The sequence below is a fragment of the Callorhinus ursinus genome, unplaced genomic scaffold, assembly GCF_003265705.2.
Source record: "Callorhinus ursinus isolate GAN/ISIS: 27379988/994484 unplaced genomic scaffold, GSC_fseal_2.0 scaffold16, whole genome shotgun sequence".
Lineage (NCBI taxonomy): Eukaryota > Metazoa > Chordata > Mammalia > Carnivora > Otariidae > Callorhinus > Callorhinus ursinus.
The window spans coordinates 10865113-10881589 of NW_027397078.1; the positions used below are offsets into that span (position 1 = coordinate 10865113).

The following is a 16477-nucleotide window of genomic DNA, read 5'->3' on the forward strand; positions in this document are numbered from 1 at the left end:
GTGACGCTGTTAGTCCAAGCACCGTACTGTGAGTAGCAAGGGTCTTTAGATGAGTAAGTCGGCGGTAATAAGCCTTTCTCTGCACACAGTGTCACTATAGTGCTCTGGCTGGTCCAGCAGAACCCTTGGGAGTCAGGTTTGACAGTCTTCTCTTTGTCTGCCCTAGGTTGTTGCTGCGAATCCCACTCTATTCCTTCAGTATGGTGCTAGTGGATAAGCATGGCATGGACAAGGAGCGCTATGTTTCCCTGGTGATGCCTGTGGCCCTCTTCAACCTGATCGATACTTTCCCCTTGAGAAAAGAGGAGATGGTCCTGCAAGCGGAAATGGGCCAGACCTGTAACACCTGATGCGATGGTTCCTCTCTTGGCAGTTCGTCCTCTCGTTCTACATAGTGCTATGCACGCGGAAAGGCCATAAAAATATCCTTGATGTACAGATTTTTATTTGTAATTTTTAAAGTCTATTTTAATATGAGCTTTCTTTGCACTTAAAAATTACCATGATGCTTTTTGTACTTTGACGTGTACCCCCCCAAAAATGGTGAATAGGATATGTACTCTTTCTCTTTATTCCATCATGGCTGGTTAATTTTGTAGAGAAATTAGAAACCACAACCATACACATGCTTTCAGTGTGTTATTCAGTGTAACACATAACTTCTATTTTGTTTTTTATATAAAACTTGTATTAATAAAATATTTTGGAGCAAATTTATTAAAACTCATTTTATGTTTTAAGCACAAGCCATACTTGCTCAGTGGCTTTAGGAATGGAAAAATGTAATTTCTTTCATCAGGAGGAGCTCAGCTGAGCTGGAGGAGCTGTGCTTCAAGTGGTAGAGTAGCTGATTACAGCAACAAGCCAAAAATTAAAGAGGTAAGCCTTCAGTCACTAACTGTGGGAGCATAAACAAGCACCAATTCTCCCCTTTTGTTTTTCCCCCAAAGACAGGGGGCTCATCACCCTGTTGCTGGAAGTCCATGTTTCGGGACCCTCCCCTGGAAGATAGTCCTACCAGGCCACACCCAAAGCCACAAGTGCTAAACACATACTTACCCCGACTCTGCCACCACCTTTTTATTCCCAACAGCTTTTTAATGTGTGCACTCATTAGCAGCGAGTCAGTTCGCATAGGAGAAACCAAGAACTTCTGCTATAGCACTACTTTCTGGCAAAACAAGAAAGCTCCCTAACTACTAACCAGTTGAACTATTAGAATCAAAGTAAACAGACGTTCGGAAGATGGAGTAGAAGGATCCTGAGCTCACCTTATCCCATGGGCACATCGAGGCATCAACTACATGTATACAACTAACTCTGACAATTACCTGAAGACTGGCAGAACCGATCTTCTAGAGCTAGTCATGGAGAGAAGGCCGTATCAAAAAGGGTAAGAGTGGAGATGGGGTTGGGAACCAAACCCCTGGCACAACTGACTGCATCACAACCATGGAGAAGCAAGACAATCAGACCCCACACCAGGTACCCCTGGCAGTGGGAACACAATTCCCCATAATGTCTGGCTGTGGAAACTATTGGGGCTTAACTCTGGAAGAGCCCAAGGGTGATAGGAAACTGAGTTCCTGCCCTTAAAAGAGCCAGCATACTAAATAACGGCCCAAGACACAGCACCGAAGCAGTTTGATTAGCGCCTGGGGTATACTTGAAGGAGATTTATCAACTAATCTCAGAACATCTGTCAGAGGAGCCGAGATCTGCAGGAGATTCCTCTGGGAACAGAAGGACTGGTGGGCGCCATTTTTCTTGCTCTTCCCCAGCCGAGACAGCCAGATGATTACGGGAGCTACTTCTAACGCTGTCCATCTCTCTTGTTAGCATGGCATGCCTCCAACCTGGCCATCTCGTGTGCAACCACCCGATTCAACCTGCCTGCCCCCGAAGTGACTCCTGCCCTGCCTCACTTGGCAGGCGGCCCTGGCCAGGACTGGCACCCCCCCCCCACCCACCCCATGGGATTGCTGCTCCCACACCAGCACACTCACAGCTCCAGCAGCCAGACCTTTCAGCTGACTGTTCATGGAGCACACCCTGCCCTTTGGCGCACCTGCGGCTCTATCAGAAAGGCTACCTGCACACAGCTAGGCTGACTGCCGTCCTTGCCCATGAAGGCGCCTGTGGTGAGGGCAACCAGACCTCTCAACAGCACAGGGGGCAACCCCGCCCGATGCATTCGGAGCAGGCAAAGCAGCTTACTGCAGACAGCTGGGCTGGAGGCAATCAAGGCTCAGCCACAAGAGGAGGGTGCAAACAGATGACATGGGACACCCCTAGAGTGCCTGAATCTGGTGACCAGGCAGGATTGCGTTATAGGGACCCCAGGACCTGTTACACAATGCCACTACTTTGAAAAGCAGGAGACAGGGCTGACCTTCCAAATACACAGAGACACAGAGCTGGAGAAAATGGGCAGACAGAAGAATGTGTCCCAAATGAAAGAACAAGACAAAATCACAGTAAAAGAACTAAATCAGAGATAATATGTCTGATAATTAATTCCAAATAATGGTCATAAAGGTACTCATTGGACTGGAGAAAAGAGTGGATGTGCTAAGAACTTTAACAAAGAGATATAAAATTAAAAAAAAAAAAAAAACTAGTCAGGGGCGCCTGAGTGGCTCAGTGATTGGGCGTCTGCCTTTGGCTCAGGTCATGATCCCGGTGTCCTGGGGTTGAGCCCTGCATCGGGCTCCCTGCTCGGCAGGAAGCCTGCTGCTTCTTTTCCCACTCCCCCTGCTTGTGTTCCCTCTCTTGCTGTGTCTCTCTCTGTCAAATAAATAAAATCTTTAAAAAAAAAAACCAGTCAGACCTGAAGAATCCAATAAGTGAAATGAAAAATACACTAGAGGGAATCAATAACAGATGAAAGACTGTAAAAAAAAAAAATGGGTCAACAATCTGATATCAACAAAATGATAATAGATAACAACCAAGCTGAAAAGGAAAAACAAAAAAAGTTAGACTAGGTTAAGGGGACTCCGTGACATCACCAAATGTCCTAACGTTTGCATTGCAGGGGTCACAGCAGAGGGAGAGAGAGGAGTCAGAACATTCATTTGGAGAAATAATAGCTGAAAACTTCCCTAATCTGGGGAAGGAAACAGACATCCAGGTCCAGGAAGCATAGAGAGTCCCTAGGAAGACGAACTCAAGTTGGTATTTTAATAATAATTAAAATGGCAAAAGTAATGATAAAGATTTAAAAGCAGCAAGAGAAGACAATGATTTTTTTTTAATTTTTTTATTGTTATGTTAATCACCATATATTACATCATTAGTTTTTGGTGCAGTGTTCCATGATTCATTGTTTGTTCATAAAACCCAGTGCTCCATGCAGAATGTGCCCTCCTCAATACCCATCACCAGGCTAACCCATCCCCCCACCCCCCTCCTCTCTAGAACCCTCAGTTTGTTTTTCAGAGTCCATCATCTCTCATGGTTCGTCTCCCCCTCTGACATACTCCCCTTTTCTTCCTCTCCTGTTATCTTCTTCTTTTTCTTTTTTCTTAAAATATGTTGCGTTATGTGTTTCAGAAGTACAGATCTGTGATTCAACAGTCTTGCACAATTCACAGCGCTCACCGTAGCACATACCCTCCCCAATGTCTATCACCCAGCCACCCCATCCCTCCCACCCCCAACCACTCCAGTAACACTCAGTTTGTTTCCTGAGATTAAGAATTCCTCATATCAGTGAGGTCATGTGATACAGAGAAGACAATGATATATAAAAGAAATCCCATAAGGCTGTCAGATAATTTTTCAGCAAAAACTTTGCAGGCCAGAAAGGAATGGCATGATATCTTCAAAGTCATGAAAAAACCTACAACCAAGAACACTCTAGCCAGCAAAGCTATCATTTAGAACAGGAGAGAGAGTTTCCCAGACAAGCAAAATTAAAGAAGTTCGTCAACACTAAGTCAGCCTTACAAGAAATGTAAGGAGAATTATTTAAGTGGAAAGAAAAGGCCATACCTAGAAGTATGAAAAGTATAAAAAGAAAAAAAATTCACAGGTAAAAGCAATCAGATGGAAAAGGCAGCTCCCTTTTAAATAGCCAGTGTGGAGGTTAAAACACAAAGTAGTAAAATCAATTATATCTACAAAAATTAGTCAAGGGGTATACAAAATACAAAGGTGTAAAATATGATATTTACATAAAACATGGAGAGGGAAGTTTTTAGAATGTGTTCAAACTTAAGTGACCATCAATTTAATATAGAGTACTATACACATAGGATGTTATATGGGAACCTAATGCTAACCACACATCAAAAACCTATAGTAAATACACAAAAGAACTAAATGCAAGCATAAACTAAAGAAAGCCATACAAATCACAAGGGAAGAGATCAAAAGAAGAAAGGAACAGAAAAGAACTACAAAAACAACCATAGAAAATTTTCCAAAAATGGCAATAAGCACATACTTATCCATAATTACTTAAAATGTAGATGGACTTAATGCTCCAGTCAAAAGATACAGGGTGAATGAAAAAAACTGAAAAACCAGACTCATCTATATGCTGCCTACAAGAGAGAGTTGCATCAGGTCTACAGACACATACAGACTGAAAGTGAAGGGATGGAAAAGGATATGCAAATAGAAGCAAAAAAAAAAAAAAAAAGCTGAGGTAACCATGCTCATATCACACAGAAAAGACTTTAAAACAGACTGTAGCAAGAAACAAAGAAGGGCATTACATACGATAAAGAGATCAATCAAAAGGACACCAATTGTAAATATGCACCAAACATAGGAGCACCTAAATACATAAAGCAAATATTAATAGACCTAAAGGGAGAAATTGAAAGTAATACAATAATAGTAGGGGACTTTTACACCCCGTTTACATCAATGGATAGACTGTCCAGGCGGAAAATCAACAAGCAAACCGTGCTTGAATGGCACATTAGACCAGATGGACCTAACAGCTACATATAGAATATTCTATCTACAAAGAGTGGAATACACATTATTTTCAAGGGCACATGGAACATTCTCCAGGATAAATTACATGCTGGGCCACAAAACAAGTCTAAATAGATTTAAGAATATTGAAATCATCTAAAGCATCTTTTCTGACCACAATGATATGAAACTAGAAATCAATTACAATTTAAAAATCTAGAAAAAGCACAATCACATGGAGGCCAAAATATACAACTAAACAACTGATGCTATGACAAATAAAAGAGAAAATAAAAAAATACATAAAAACAAAAACATTAGTCCAAAATCTTTAGGACACAGAAAAAGCACTTCTAAGAGGAATGTTTATACTGATGCGTGCCTATGTCAAGAAACAATATTTAAAAAAAATAATAACCTTATACACTTGAACTAGAAAAAGAACACACAAAGCTCAAAGCTAGTAGAAGGAAGGACATAAGAAAGATTAGAGGAGAAATGAATAAAACTGACACACACACAAACAATAGAAAAGATCAGTGAAACCAAGAGCCGCTTCTTTAAAAAGATAAGCAAAATTGATAAATTTATAGCCAAACTCATCAAGGAGAGGACTCAAATAAAATGAGAAATGAAGGAGAAATACCACCACCACAGAAATATAAAGAATTATAAGAGAATATTATAAAAACTTACATGCTAACAAATTGGACAACCTAGAAGAAATGGTTAAATTTCTAGAAACACAGTCTTCCAGAATGTGAACCAAGAAGAAACAGAGGGGTGAGGAGTTAAGATGGTGGAGGAGTAGGGGGGACCCTGAATTGGCCTCATCCCTTGACTACAACTAGTTATCAAATCATTCCGAACACCTGAGAAATCAGTCGGCGATATGAGAAAACAAATGCTGCAAGTCTACAAGTAGAAAAGTGACCACCATTTGAAGGTAGGAGGTAAGGAGATTGAATCCAGTGTGATACAGCTGAGGATATGGCAGAGAGGGAGCCTGCTTCAGGAGGCTACTACAAAGTATTATAAGCGGCAGAGTGCAAAATGGGAACTTTTAGAAGTCGGCTACAGTGGGGGATGCACCTGGCTTAAAAGTGCTCAGGTGGTGAAGCAGGGCAGAATCCTAGGTGGGACAGCGTGGTCTCAGGATCCCGGGAGGTCACAAGAAGAATGGGGGTGCCGGAGTGCAGCAGAGTTTCCAGGCATCGGAGCGTGAAAGCTGGCTGAAAACTGAGTCCAGGCACTGGCTTTCTGCTCTGTGTTGCCATAAACGGTGAACAGCTGCGTGGTCCGGCGACCACTCTCCTAGCAGGGACCCAGCAAAAGGCAGAAGTGTGGCAAGACTCCTTCCCTCTTCCGGGAGGAATAGCGCACAAGAGTCCATAAAATTTAGAGTTTTAAAAGACAGTCGTGTGCTTGAGATAAAAAATGCTTGGTCATAGGCAGGGTGAAGAGAGTTCTGACAGAAACTGGGGAGACAAGAGTGATTGACTGCTTTTCTGTGAGGGCCCACTGAAGAGTGGGGGGCACGAACGTTCAGCGCCAGGGCTAGAGAGTAGGGCACTGCCATACTGATTCCCGCCCCCCACCCCCCACCCCGCAATCAGGGCTGCAAGCCTTCAGGGAGCAAAACAGCGCCACCTAGTGGCCTCTGGAGCCACTTACACCAAGCCCTGCCTCTGCACTGGAGACCCATTTCCACTAGGGCAAGTGCACCAGAGAATCAGCGCAACAGGCCCCTCTCCTAGAAGACCAGCACAAACAACTGGCTCTAAGCAGGTATACTGATCATAGAGGGCTCCAAAACTTTAGGTCTTGGGGAAAACAGTATATAGCGTTCTTTGTATTTTTATTCTTTAGTCTTTTAGTATTATTTTTTCAGTTTTCCTATTTTTTCAATTCTTTTTAAATTTTTATTTTTGTATATACTTTATATATTTTTTATTTTTAGTTTGATTTCATTGTTTTATATATATATGTATATACACACACATATATATGCATATATGTATATATACATTTTTTTCTTTCTTGTTTTGGGATCCAGTTTCTTTTAACAGGCAGACCAAAACACACCCAGGATCTAGGAATTTTTTTCCTGTTCGTGGTGGTGGTGGTATTGTTGGTTTTGTTTTTATTGTTTTTTCTCTTTCTCTTCTTTTCTGGACAAAATGATGAGATGGGGAAATTTACCCCAAAAGAAAGAACAGGAGGTAGTACTCACTGCCAGGGATTAAATCAATACAGATATAAGTAAGATGTCTGAACTAGAATTTAAAACAATTACAAAGATACTAGCTGGGCTTGAAAAAAGCATAGATGATACTAGAGAATCCCTTACTGTAGACATAAAAGAATTAAAATCTAGTAGGGCCAAAATTAAAAATGTTATTACTGAGATGCAGTCCCAAGTGAAGGCCATAAAAAGGAGGATGAATGAAGCACAAGAGCAAATCAGTGATATAGAAGACAAAATGATGGAAAATAAGGAAACTGAAGAGGGAAAGAAAACTATTAGATCATGAAGGTAGATTTAGGGAAATCAGCGATTCCATAAAGTGAAATAATATCCATATTATAAGAGCCCCAGAAGATGAGGAGCAGGAAAAGGGGGCAGAAAGTTTATTTGAACAAATTATAGCTGAGAGCTTCCCTAATCTGGGGAAGGAAAAAGACATTCAGGCCCAGGAGGCAGAGAGAACCCCACTCAAAATCAACAAACATAGGTCAACACCTCAACATACTATAGTGAAGCCTGCAAATTACAAAGATAAAGAGAAAATCATGAAAGCAGCTCGGCATAAGAGGTCCTTCATCTACAAGGGTAGACACAGGGCTGGCAGCAGACCCATCCACAGAGACCTGGCAGGCTAGAAAGGATTGGCATGATATATTCAGGGTACTAAATGAGAAAAATATGCAGCCAAGAATACTTTATCCAGCAAGGCTGTCATTCAGAATAGGAAAGATAAAAGAGTTTCCAGGATAAAAAAAAATTACAGGAATTTGTGAGCACTAAACCAGCTCTGCAAGAAATATTAAAGGGGAGTCTGTAAGTGAAGAGAAAGCCCAAAAGTAACATAGACCAGAAAGAAACAGAGACAATCTACAGAAACAGAGACTTTACAGGTAATGCAATGGCACTAAATTCATATCTTTCAGTAGTTACTCTGAATGTAAATGGACTAAATGCTCCAATCAAAAGATAGAGGGTATCAGAATGGATTAGAAAAGCAAGACCCACCATATGCTGTCTACAAGAGACTCATTTTAGACCTAAAGATACCTCCAAATTGAAAGTGAGGGGGTGAAGAACCATTTATCATGCTAATGGACCTCAAAAGAAAGCTGAGGTAGCAATCCTCATAGCAGACAAATTAGATTTTAAGCCAAAGACTGTAGTAAGGGATGAAGAGGGACACTATATCATACTTAAAGGGTCTATCCAAGAAGGTCTAATAATTAAAAAAAATGATGCTAACTTGGGAGCAGCCAATTATATAAACCAATTAATAACAAAATTAAGGAAACACATTGATAATAATACAATAATAGTAAGGGGACCTTAACACCCCACTGACAGCAATGGACAGATCATCTAAGCAGAAGATCAACAAGGAAACAAGGGCTTTGAATGACACACGGGACCAGATGGACTTCACAGATTTATATAGAGAGCATTCCATCCTAAAGCAACAGAATACACATTCTTCTCAAGTGCACATGGCACATCCTCCAGAATAGATCATATAATGGGTCACAAATCAGGTCTCAACTGATACCAAAAGACTGGGATTATTCTCTGCATATCTTCAGACCACAATGCTTTAAAACTTGAACTCAATCACAAGAGGAAATTTGGAAGGAACTCAAACACTTGAAGGTTAAAGAGCATCCCACTAAAGAATGAATGGGTCAACCAAAAAATTAAAGAAGAATTAAAAAAAAATCATGGAAACAAATGAAAGTGAAAACACAACTGTTCAAAACCTTTGGGATACAGCAAAGGTGGTCTTAATTAAGAGGGAAGTACACAGCAATACAAGCCTTTCTCAAAAAATTAGAAAAGTCTCAAATATACAAGATAACCTTACACCTAAAGGAGCTGGAGAAAGAATAGCAAATAAAACCTAAACCCAGCAGGAGAAGAGAAATAATAAAGATTAGAGCAGAAAACAATGAAATAGAAACCAGAAGAACAGTAGAACACAATGAAACTAGAAGCTGGTTTTTTTGAAAGAAGTAATAAGATCGAAAAACCCCTAGCCAGACTTATCAAAAAGAAAAGAGGACCCAAATTAATAAAATCATGAATGAAAGAGGAGAGACCATGACCAACACCAAGGAAATACAAACAATTTTAAGAACATATTATGAGCAACTATATGCCAACAAATAAGGCAATCTGGAAGAAATGGGTGCATTACCGCAAACTTATAAACAACCAAACCCAAAACAGGAAGAAATAGAAAACCTGAACGGACCTATAACCAGCAAGGAAACTGAAGCAGTAATCAAAGACCTCACTGATATGAGGAATTCTTAATCTCAGGAAACAAACTGGGGGGTGCTGGAGGGGGGGGGGGTGGGAGGGATGGGGTGGCTGGGTGATAGATATTGGGGAGGGTATGTGCTATGGTGAGCGCTGTGAATTGTGCAAGACTGTTGAATCACAGATCTGTACCTCTGAAACAAATAATGCAACATATGTTAAGGAAAAAAAAAAGAAGAAGATAGGAGGGGAAGAATGAAGGGGAGTAAATCAGAGGGGGAGACAAACCATGAGAGACGATGGACTCTGAAAAACAAACTGAGGGTTCTAGAGGGGAGGGGGGTGGGGGGATGGGTTAGCCTGGTGATGGGTATTTAAGAGGGCACATTCTGCGTGGAGCACTGGGTGTTATGCACAAACAATGAATCATGGAACACTACATCAAAAACTAATGATGTAATGTATGGTGATTAACAGAACAATAAAAAAATTTAAAGAAAAAAAAAAATCTCCCAACATATGAGAGTTCAGGGCTGGATGGCTTCCCAGGGGAATTTTACCACACATTTAAAGAAAAACTAATGCCTATTCTTCTGAAGCTGTTTCAAAAAATAGAAATGGAATGAAAACTTCCAAACTCATTCTATGAGGCCAGCATTACCTTGATCCCAAAACCAGACAAAGACCCCACCAAAAAGGAGAATTACAGACCAATATCCCTGATGAACATGGATGCCAGAATTCTCACCAAGATAGTGGCTAGTAGGATCCAACAGTACATTAAAAGGATTATTCATCACGACCAAGTGGGATTTATTCCTGGGCTGCAAGGGCAGTTCACCATCAGCAAATCAATGTGATAATCACATTAATGAATGAAAGGATAAAAACCATATGATCCTCTCAATTGATGCAGAAAAAGCATTTGACAAAATACAGCATCCTTTCTTGATTAAAACTCTCCACAGTGTAGGGATAGAGGGAACATACGTCAAGATCATAAAAGCTATCTACGTGAAGCCCACAGTGAATATCATTCTCATTGAGAAAAACTGAGCTTTTCCTTTAAGGTCAGGAACATGACAGGGATGCCCACTCTCACCACTTGTTCGACATAGTACTAGAAGTCCTAGCCACAGCAATCAGACAACAAAAAGAAATAAAAGGCATTCAAATTGGCAAAGAAGAAGTCAAACTCTCACTCTTCAAAGATGACACAATACTTTACGTGGAAAACACAGAAGACTCCACTCCAAAATTGCTAGAACTCATACAGCAATTCAGCAACGTGGCGGGATATAAAATCAATGCACAGAAATCAGTGGCATTTCTATACTCTCACAATGAGACTGAAGAAAGGGAAATTAAAGAATAGATCCCATTTACAATTGCAGTGGTCCAGAAGGCATCACAGAAAGGTGTGGGATTGAGTTCAGCTGAGGTACACTCAGAGCAGTGTGAGAATGAGGTGTCAACAGAAGACTAGTTAGAAGGTTGGCGAGGTGGCTCATGCTTAAAATTAAAGGATTAGAAAAATAAGAGGCGAGGATAACCCTGACAGGCTCTGAAGTCCCCGTTTGCAGAGTACACCTGTTTTGGTGCCAGGACTGACCCTCAGGGTGATCACTATGTAACCTGTGCTAGACTCCAAGGCAGGAAGAGCCAGGTCCAGCCCTCAACTGTGGCTAGAACCGAGCTCATGGTAGGTGCTGGACGTGGCTCTTCCTGTCTTGGGGACTAGAAGAATTTATACAGGAATCATCATGAGTCCTAGAAGAAGGTAACAGGATTTCCTAGAGAGTCGTTAGTTCCATGTGTGGGGCAGGAAAACTCAAAAGGGAGGCTGAGACAGCTTGCTGTTGTCAGAAGTGAGAATGCTTTCAGAGGTAACTGAGGTAATATTTCTTAAAAAGTAATGAATCCCTGCAAGTCAATTAAAAAATACAAACAATAAAAAAATGAGCAAAAGATTTGATCAGACAGTTCATAAAGGAAACATATGAAAAGCCAGGAAGCACAAGAAAAGATGCTTAGCATCTTTTGTCATCAGGGAAATGAAAAATGAAAACCACAAAAAAATACCCCTTGAGTCATTAAAGTTAAAAAGACCGGTATACTCAAATAAAAAATAAAAAAAAAAAAACCCAAATGTAGCAAAATATTATTAGCGAATCTGGGTAACAAGTACTTGAGAATTCTTTACTCTTTTTCTTTTTAGAAAGAGAGAGAGCAAGTGAGCATGAGTAGTGGGGAAGGGGGAGAGGAAGAAAGAAAATCTTAAGCAGGCTCCATGCCCAGCATGGAGCCCAATGTGGGTCTCGATCTCACAACCCTGAGATCGTGACTCGAGCCGAAATAAAAAGTTAGATGCTTAACTAACTGAGCCACGCAGGTGTCCTGGGAATTCTTCACTCTTAATGCAACTTTTCTCTAAGTTTGAAATTATTTCAAATTAAAAATAAAAAAATTATGCCATGAAACACGAATAAAGTCTCCTTGGGGAAAAACAAAAGGACTGACAGTGAAAGTGTTGGCAGGATACAGAACAACTGGAACTCTCCTACACTGCTGGTAGGAGTGTGGAGTGCTGAAACTACCTTGAAAACTGATAGTTTCTTATAAAGTTAAACATATAAGTTCCTTAAAACCCAACAATTCCACTCCTAGGTATGTATTTAAGAGACAAGAAAAGGTAGATACACAATTGCAGCTTTATTCATAATAAACTCTACTGGAAATGGCCCAGGAGAATGTTTAAACTGGCATGATACAATACTACCCAACAACAAAAATATACAAACTACTGATATATGCTACACTGATATAAAATTATGATCCTGAGTGAAAAAAGCCAGACTCACATGAGTACATATTATACAATTCCCTTAACATGAAATTTATTAACAGGCAAAACTTGTCTATAGTGACAGAAACCAGCACAACAGTGGTTTCATCTGTCAGGAGATAAATTGATTGGAAAGGAGCACAAAGGAAGCATCATGGGGTATTAGAAAACTTCTACCTTGATAGGGATGTAGGTTAAAGCCCAAGTGCCAACAATCTGAACACCAAAAATATGATCATGATTAATGTCAACTAGAACCATAAGTCTACAATGATGTAAAATGGTCAAGAACCAGAAAGTGTGTTTTAAAATGACATAATGACATGACTTGATCACAAAATGCAAGTGTGAGTGCAAGATGTTGGACAGATGACCAGCCACCAAGACTGAAGGGGAAGACTATGAGAAAATGAGTGTCTGATGATGGTCCTTAGCCCAACATCCGAACCACCCAGGGTAAGAGGGTGTTAAATTAGACTCAGTGTGTGGATTGTGGGGAAATAAGAGTTTCTAGAACACTGCAGAAGTGGAGGAGAACATATTTTCAAGAACCTGCTACAGACCGTTGTCTTCCCATAGGTGAGGACATGGCCTTGCTGATCTTGGTTCAAAGATGGGAGGAGATAGGAATTCCACATCAGTTAACAGCAGAAGAGCTCACCTCATACTAACTCCCCTGCTGATAATTATAATTCTGGAAAAACATAGAAAAAAGGTGGTTTGAATTCACTGGAACTCAATCAAAAGCAGGCAAAAACTGGAGAAGATAGGACCCTGAACAAACGGAAACATATTGAGTGAGCTCCACATTTAGTTGGCTTTTCCGCTGAAGCCTCTTCCATTTGCTTGATGAACTGGACATGGAACTCAAGCAGAAGGCTAGAGTCTTACTGGGCTGAAAATTCAGAGGACAGAGGTAGGGTGGCTACAGAGGCTGGAAACGGAGGAAACACGAGAGAGGAGAAAGCCCCAGTGAAGTAGGCTCTGAATCTGCAGATCAATTTATCTCAAATCTTTAACTGACCCCTGAGTTGTGCCTGTACATAGTAAAGTTCCAAAGAGTCCAGGTGGGAAAAGAACAGTTGAAGGTAAAAGAGCTCAACAGATATCTCAGCAGCGGATCAGTGCCTGAGATCAAGTCATGTTAAAGAGGCTCATTGAACAGCTGAGGCTTCCGTGGAAAACCCAGATGTACAGACTAAGCCTCTGGACTAAGAGAAACCAAAACAGACCTGCTCAACAAATCCTAAAACCAAGCTTCCACAAGATCAGGATGATAAACTGGTAATTTAACTGTCTGCAAGAACAAAAATGAGGCCAGCCTATACGGTAAGCATTCCCTTAAGCTAGCAGTTCTCAAACCTTGGGAAGACTCCAAAGCGCTTTTATTTATGTGGGTGATATCTATCAATACTGCGTTATAAGTTAAAACTAAGAAGGAAAAAAATCTCATTTACAATTGCATCAAAAAGAATAAAATACCTTTTAAAAATAATAAAATACTTAGGAATAAATTTAACTAAGGAGGTGAAAGACCTGTTCACTGAAAACTATAAGACAATGATGAAAGAAATTAAAGAAGACACAAATAAATGGAAAGATATTTCATACTCACAGATTGGAAGAATTAATATTGTTAAAATGTCCACACAACCCAAAGGAATCTACAAATTCAATGTAATCCTTATCCAAATTCCAATGGCATTTTTCATAGAAATAGAACAATCCTAAAATTTGTGTGGAACCACAAAAAACCCTAAATAGTCAAACCAACTTGAGAAAGAGGAACAAAGCTGAAGGCACCAAGCTCCCTGATTTCAAACTCTATTACAAAGCTATAATAATCAAAAAAGTATGGTATTAGCATAAAAACAGGGAAATACAAATCAAAACCTCAATGAGATACCACCTCACACCAGTCAGAATGGCTAAAATTAAGTTGGGAAATGAAAGATGCTGGTGAGGATTGCAGAGAAAGGGGAACCCTCCTACACTGTTGGTGGGAATATAAACTGGTGCAGCCACTTATTAAGTGATTTTTTCCTCAGAAAATTAAAAAAGTTGAACTACCACGTGATCCAGCAATTTCACTTCTGGGTACTTACCCAAAGAAAACAAAATCACTATCTCAAGAAGATATAAGCACCTCCACATTCACTGCAGCATTATTTACAATAGTCAAGATATGGAAACAACCTAAATGTCCATTATGGATGAATGGATAATGAAAATGTATGTGTGTGTGTGTGTGTGTGTGCGTGCACGGGAATATTATTCAGCCATAAAAAATGTGATCTTCCCATTTGCAACAGCAACAAGGTTGGATCTTGAGGACATTATCCTAAGATCCTAAGTGAAATAAATCAGAGAAAGATAAATCCCATATGGTGTCACATTTGTAATCTAAAATGGCAAAGAAGCAAACAGAAGAACAAAACTCATAGATACGAAGGATGTATTGGTGGTTGTTGAGGGTGGGTTATATGGGTGAAAGGAATCAAATGGTAGAAATTTCTAGATGTAAAATAAGGCACTGTACACCATGGCAATTATAGTTAATAATACTGTATTCCATATTTGAGAGTTGCTAAGAGAGTAAATCTTACAAGTTCTCATCACAAGAAAAAGATTTTTCTAACCATATATGGTGACAGATGTTAAATAGACCTATTGTGGTGATCATTTTGCAATATATACAAATATTGAATTGTGTTGTACACTTGAAACGATGTCAATTATACTTCAAAATAATATGTGTATAAAAATTATAGCATTCTTGGCATTATATGTCAAGTATAACTAAATAGGAGGCTAAAACAGAAATTTTTAAAAATCTGTAATTCATTTAGAAAAAATAACCTCATATATTAACAAATATATTTTAGAAAACTATGCTTTCAAAACAAAAAAGGTGAGATAAGTGGCATTATTTTACATTATCATAAGTGTTTTCAAAGTTTGCCATGAAAGCAGAGAGCTAGATTCTCATATATACTTTTCCATATAGTCTGTTGTAGTACCAACATATTGTTTTGATTGAAGCATATAAAGAAAATCTGGCTTCAGAGAGATATATATCTGGACAAGAGAGGAGTATTGTAATAGCTTATTTATATAACTGGATGTTTTTCTTTGACCCTTCACCAAAACTCAGCAAGTAGTGGTTCCTTAAAGATTAATGTCATTATGGAAACATTTTTATACTCTATCGCATTACAGTCCATTGGTCTATCCTGCACTTTGAATGGATCTTTTACCCATGCATGATTTTCTAACTTGTACATTGGTCATTTGGAAAATATTGGTTCACTGAATCAGGCACACCTTCCAAAGGTCGATTAAGTTTGTTCAACAATACCAAAAAAATTCACATTAGTTAAGGCCATCATCAGTCTTATCAGAAAAGTCTCTCAGCATTAGGAAGCTGTCACACAAAGGTGTATACAGGTTTTTCAAAATTCAAATTTTCACTTCAAAGCTCAAATTTTATAATTGTCAATAAGTACTGTCAGTTGTATTTCTTGAAGTGATAGGCTCACTTTGTTCATTTTTGGGAAACTGTCCGCCCAGTCCTCAAGACTGAGTAACTATGGTTTATCTGTCATCCATTTTTTAAAATAATCGTGAAAAATGCAGCCAGTTCAATTTGCAGCTCAAAGGCACAAAGCCTTTTCCTTGTGACAACACTTGTACTTGGGCATGCACAAAAATATTAAAAACATGTATTTGAAGGTCAAGATTTAATAATGTTAATCATTTTTACTGCTTCATGACAGATCTTCTTCAAAGTGGTATTTTACGTATTTACAATGCGTGCATAAAGGCAAAGAAACACACTGCCTTGATTCATGCTAAAGTGCGTGCAGTTTTACTCACCATTGCTTCTGGACCATTGGTGCAAATGTCAACACGGTGAAAAAAGCAAGTGAGGAAAATCGCTTTGACCTTGCTGGCCCCCTGAAAAGGTTTTAGGACACCCAGCGGTCTGCAGACCACACACTGTGAACTACTTCCCTAAACAGAAGGGCACTGATGTTTCTGGAATGTGACAGAATTCTGGAATGGTGACAGGAGCTTGCGTAGAAAGGAGTGGAAGTGTACCAAAAATTTGGCTCTTTTCTCAGCTCTGACAGGACGCATGGAGAGTGTTCCTGGTAGCTTTGTGCCTTGTAGACAAGGGGAAGTTCCTTCAAATTTGT

General features: G+C 39.6%; 2 protein-coding genes across 3 annotated transcripts in view; one reads left to right on the forward strand and one right to left on the reverse strand.

Annotated features, from left to right (window-relative positions):
• The window catches only part of SRPX (sushi repeat containing protein X-linked), a 118829-nt gene extending 118083 nt beyond the window's left edge, over nt 1–746 (forward strand). For both annotated transcript variants that reach the window (XM_025857630.2, XM_025857631.2), the window contains one exon: nt 167–746. In XM_025857630.2, coding sequence (XP_025713415.1) covers nt 167–350 — 184 coding nt within the window. In that variant the 3' untranslated portion in view covers nt 351–746. The remainder of the gene's footprint in view (nt 1–166) is intronic.
• SYTL5 (synaptotagmin like 5) overlaps nt 1–16477 on the reverse strand; it is a 269646-nt gene that overhangs the window by 14995 nt on the left and 238174 nt on the right. The gene's annotated exons all lie outside the window — the stretch shown is intronic.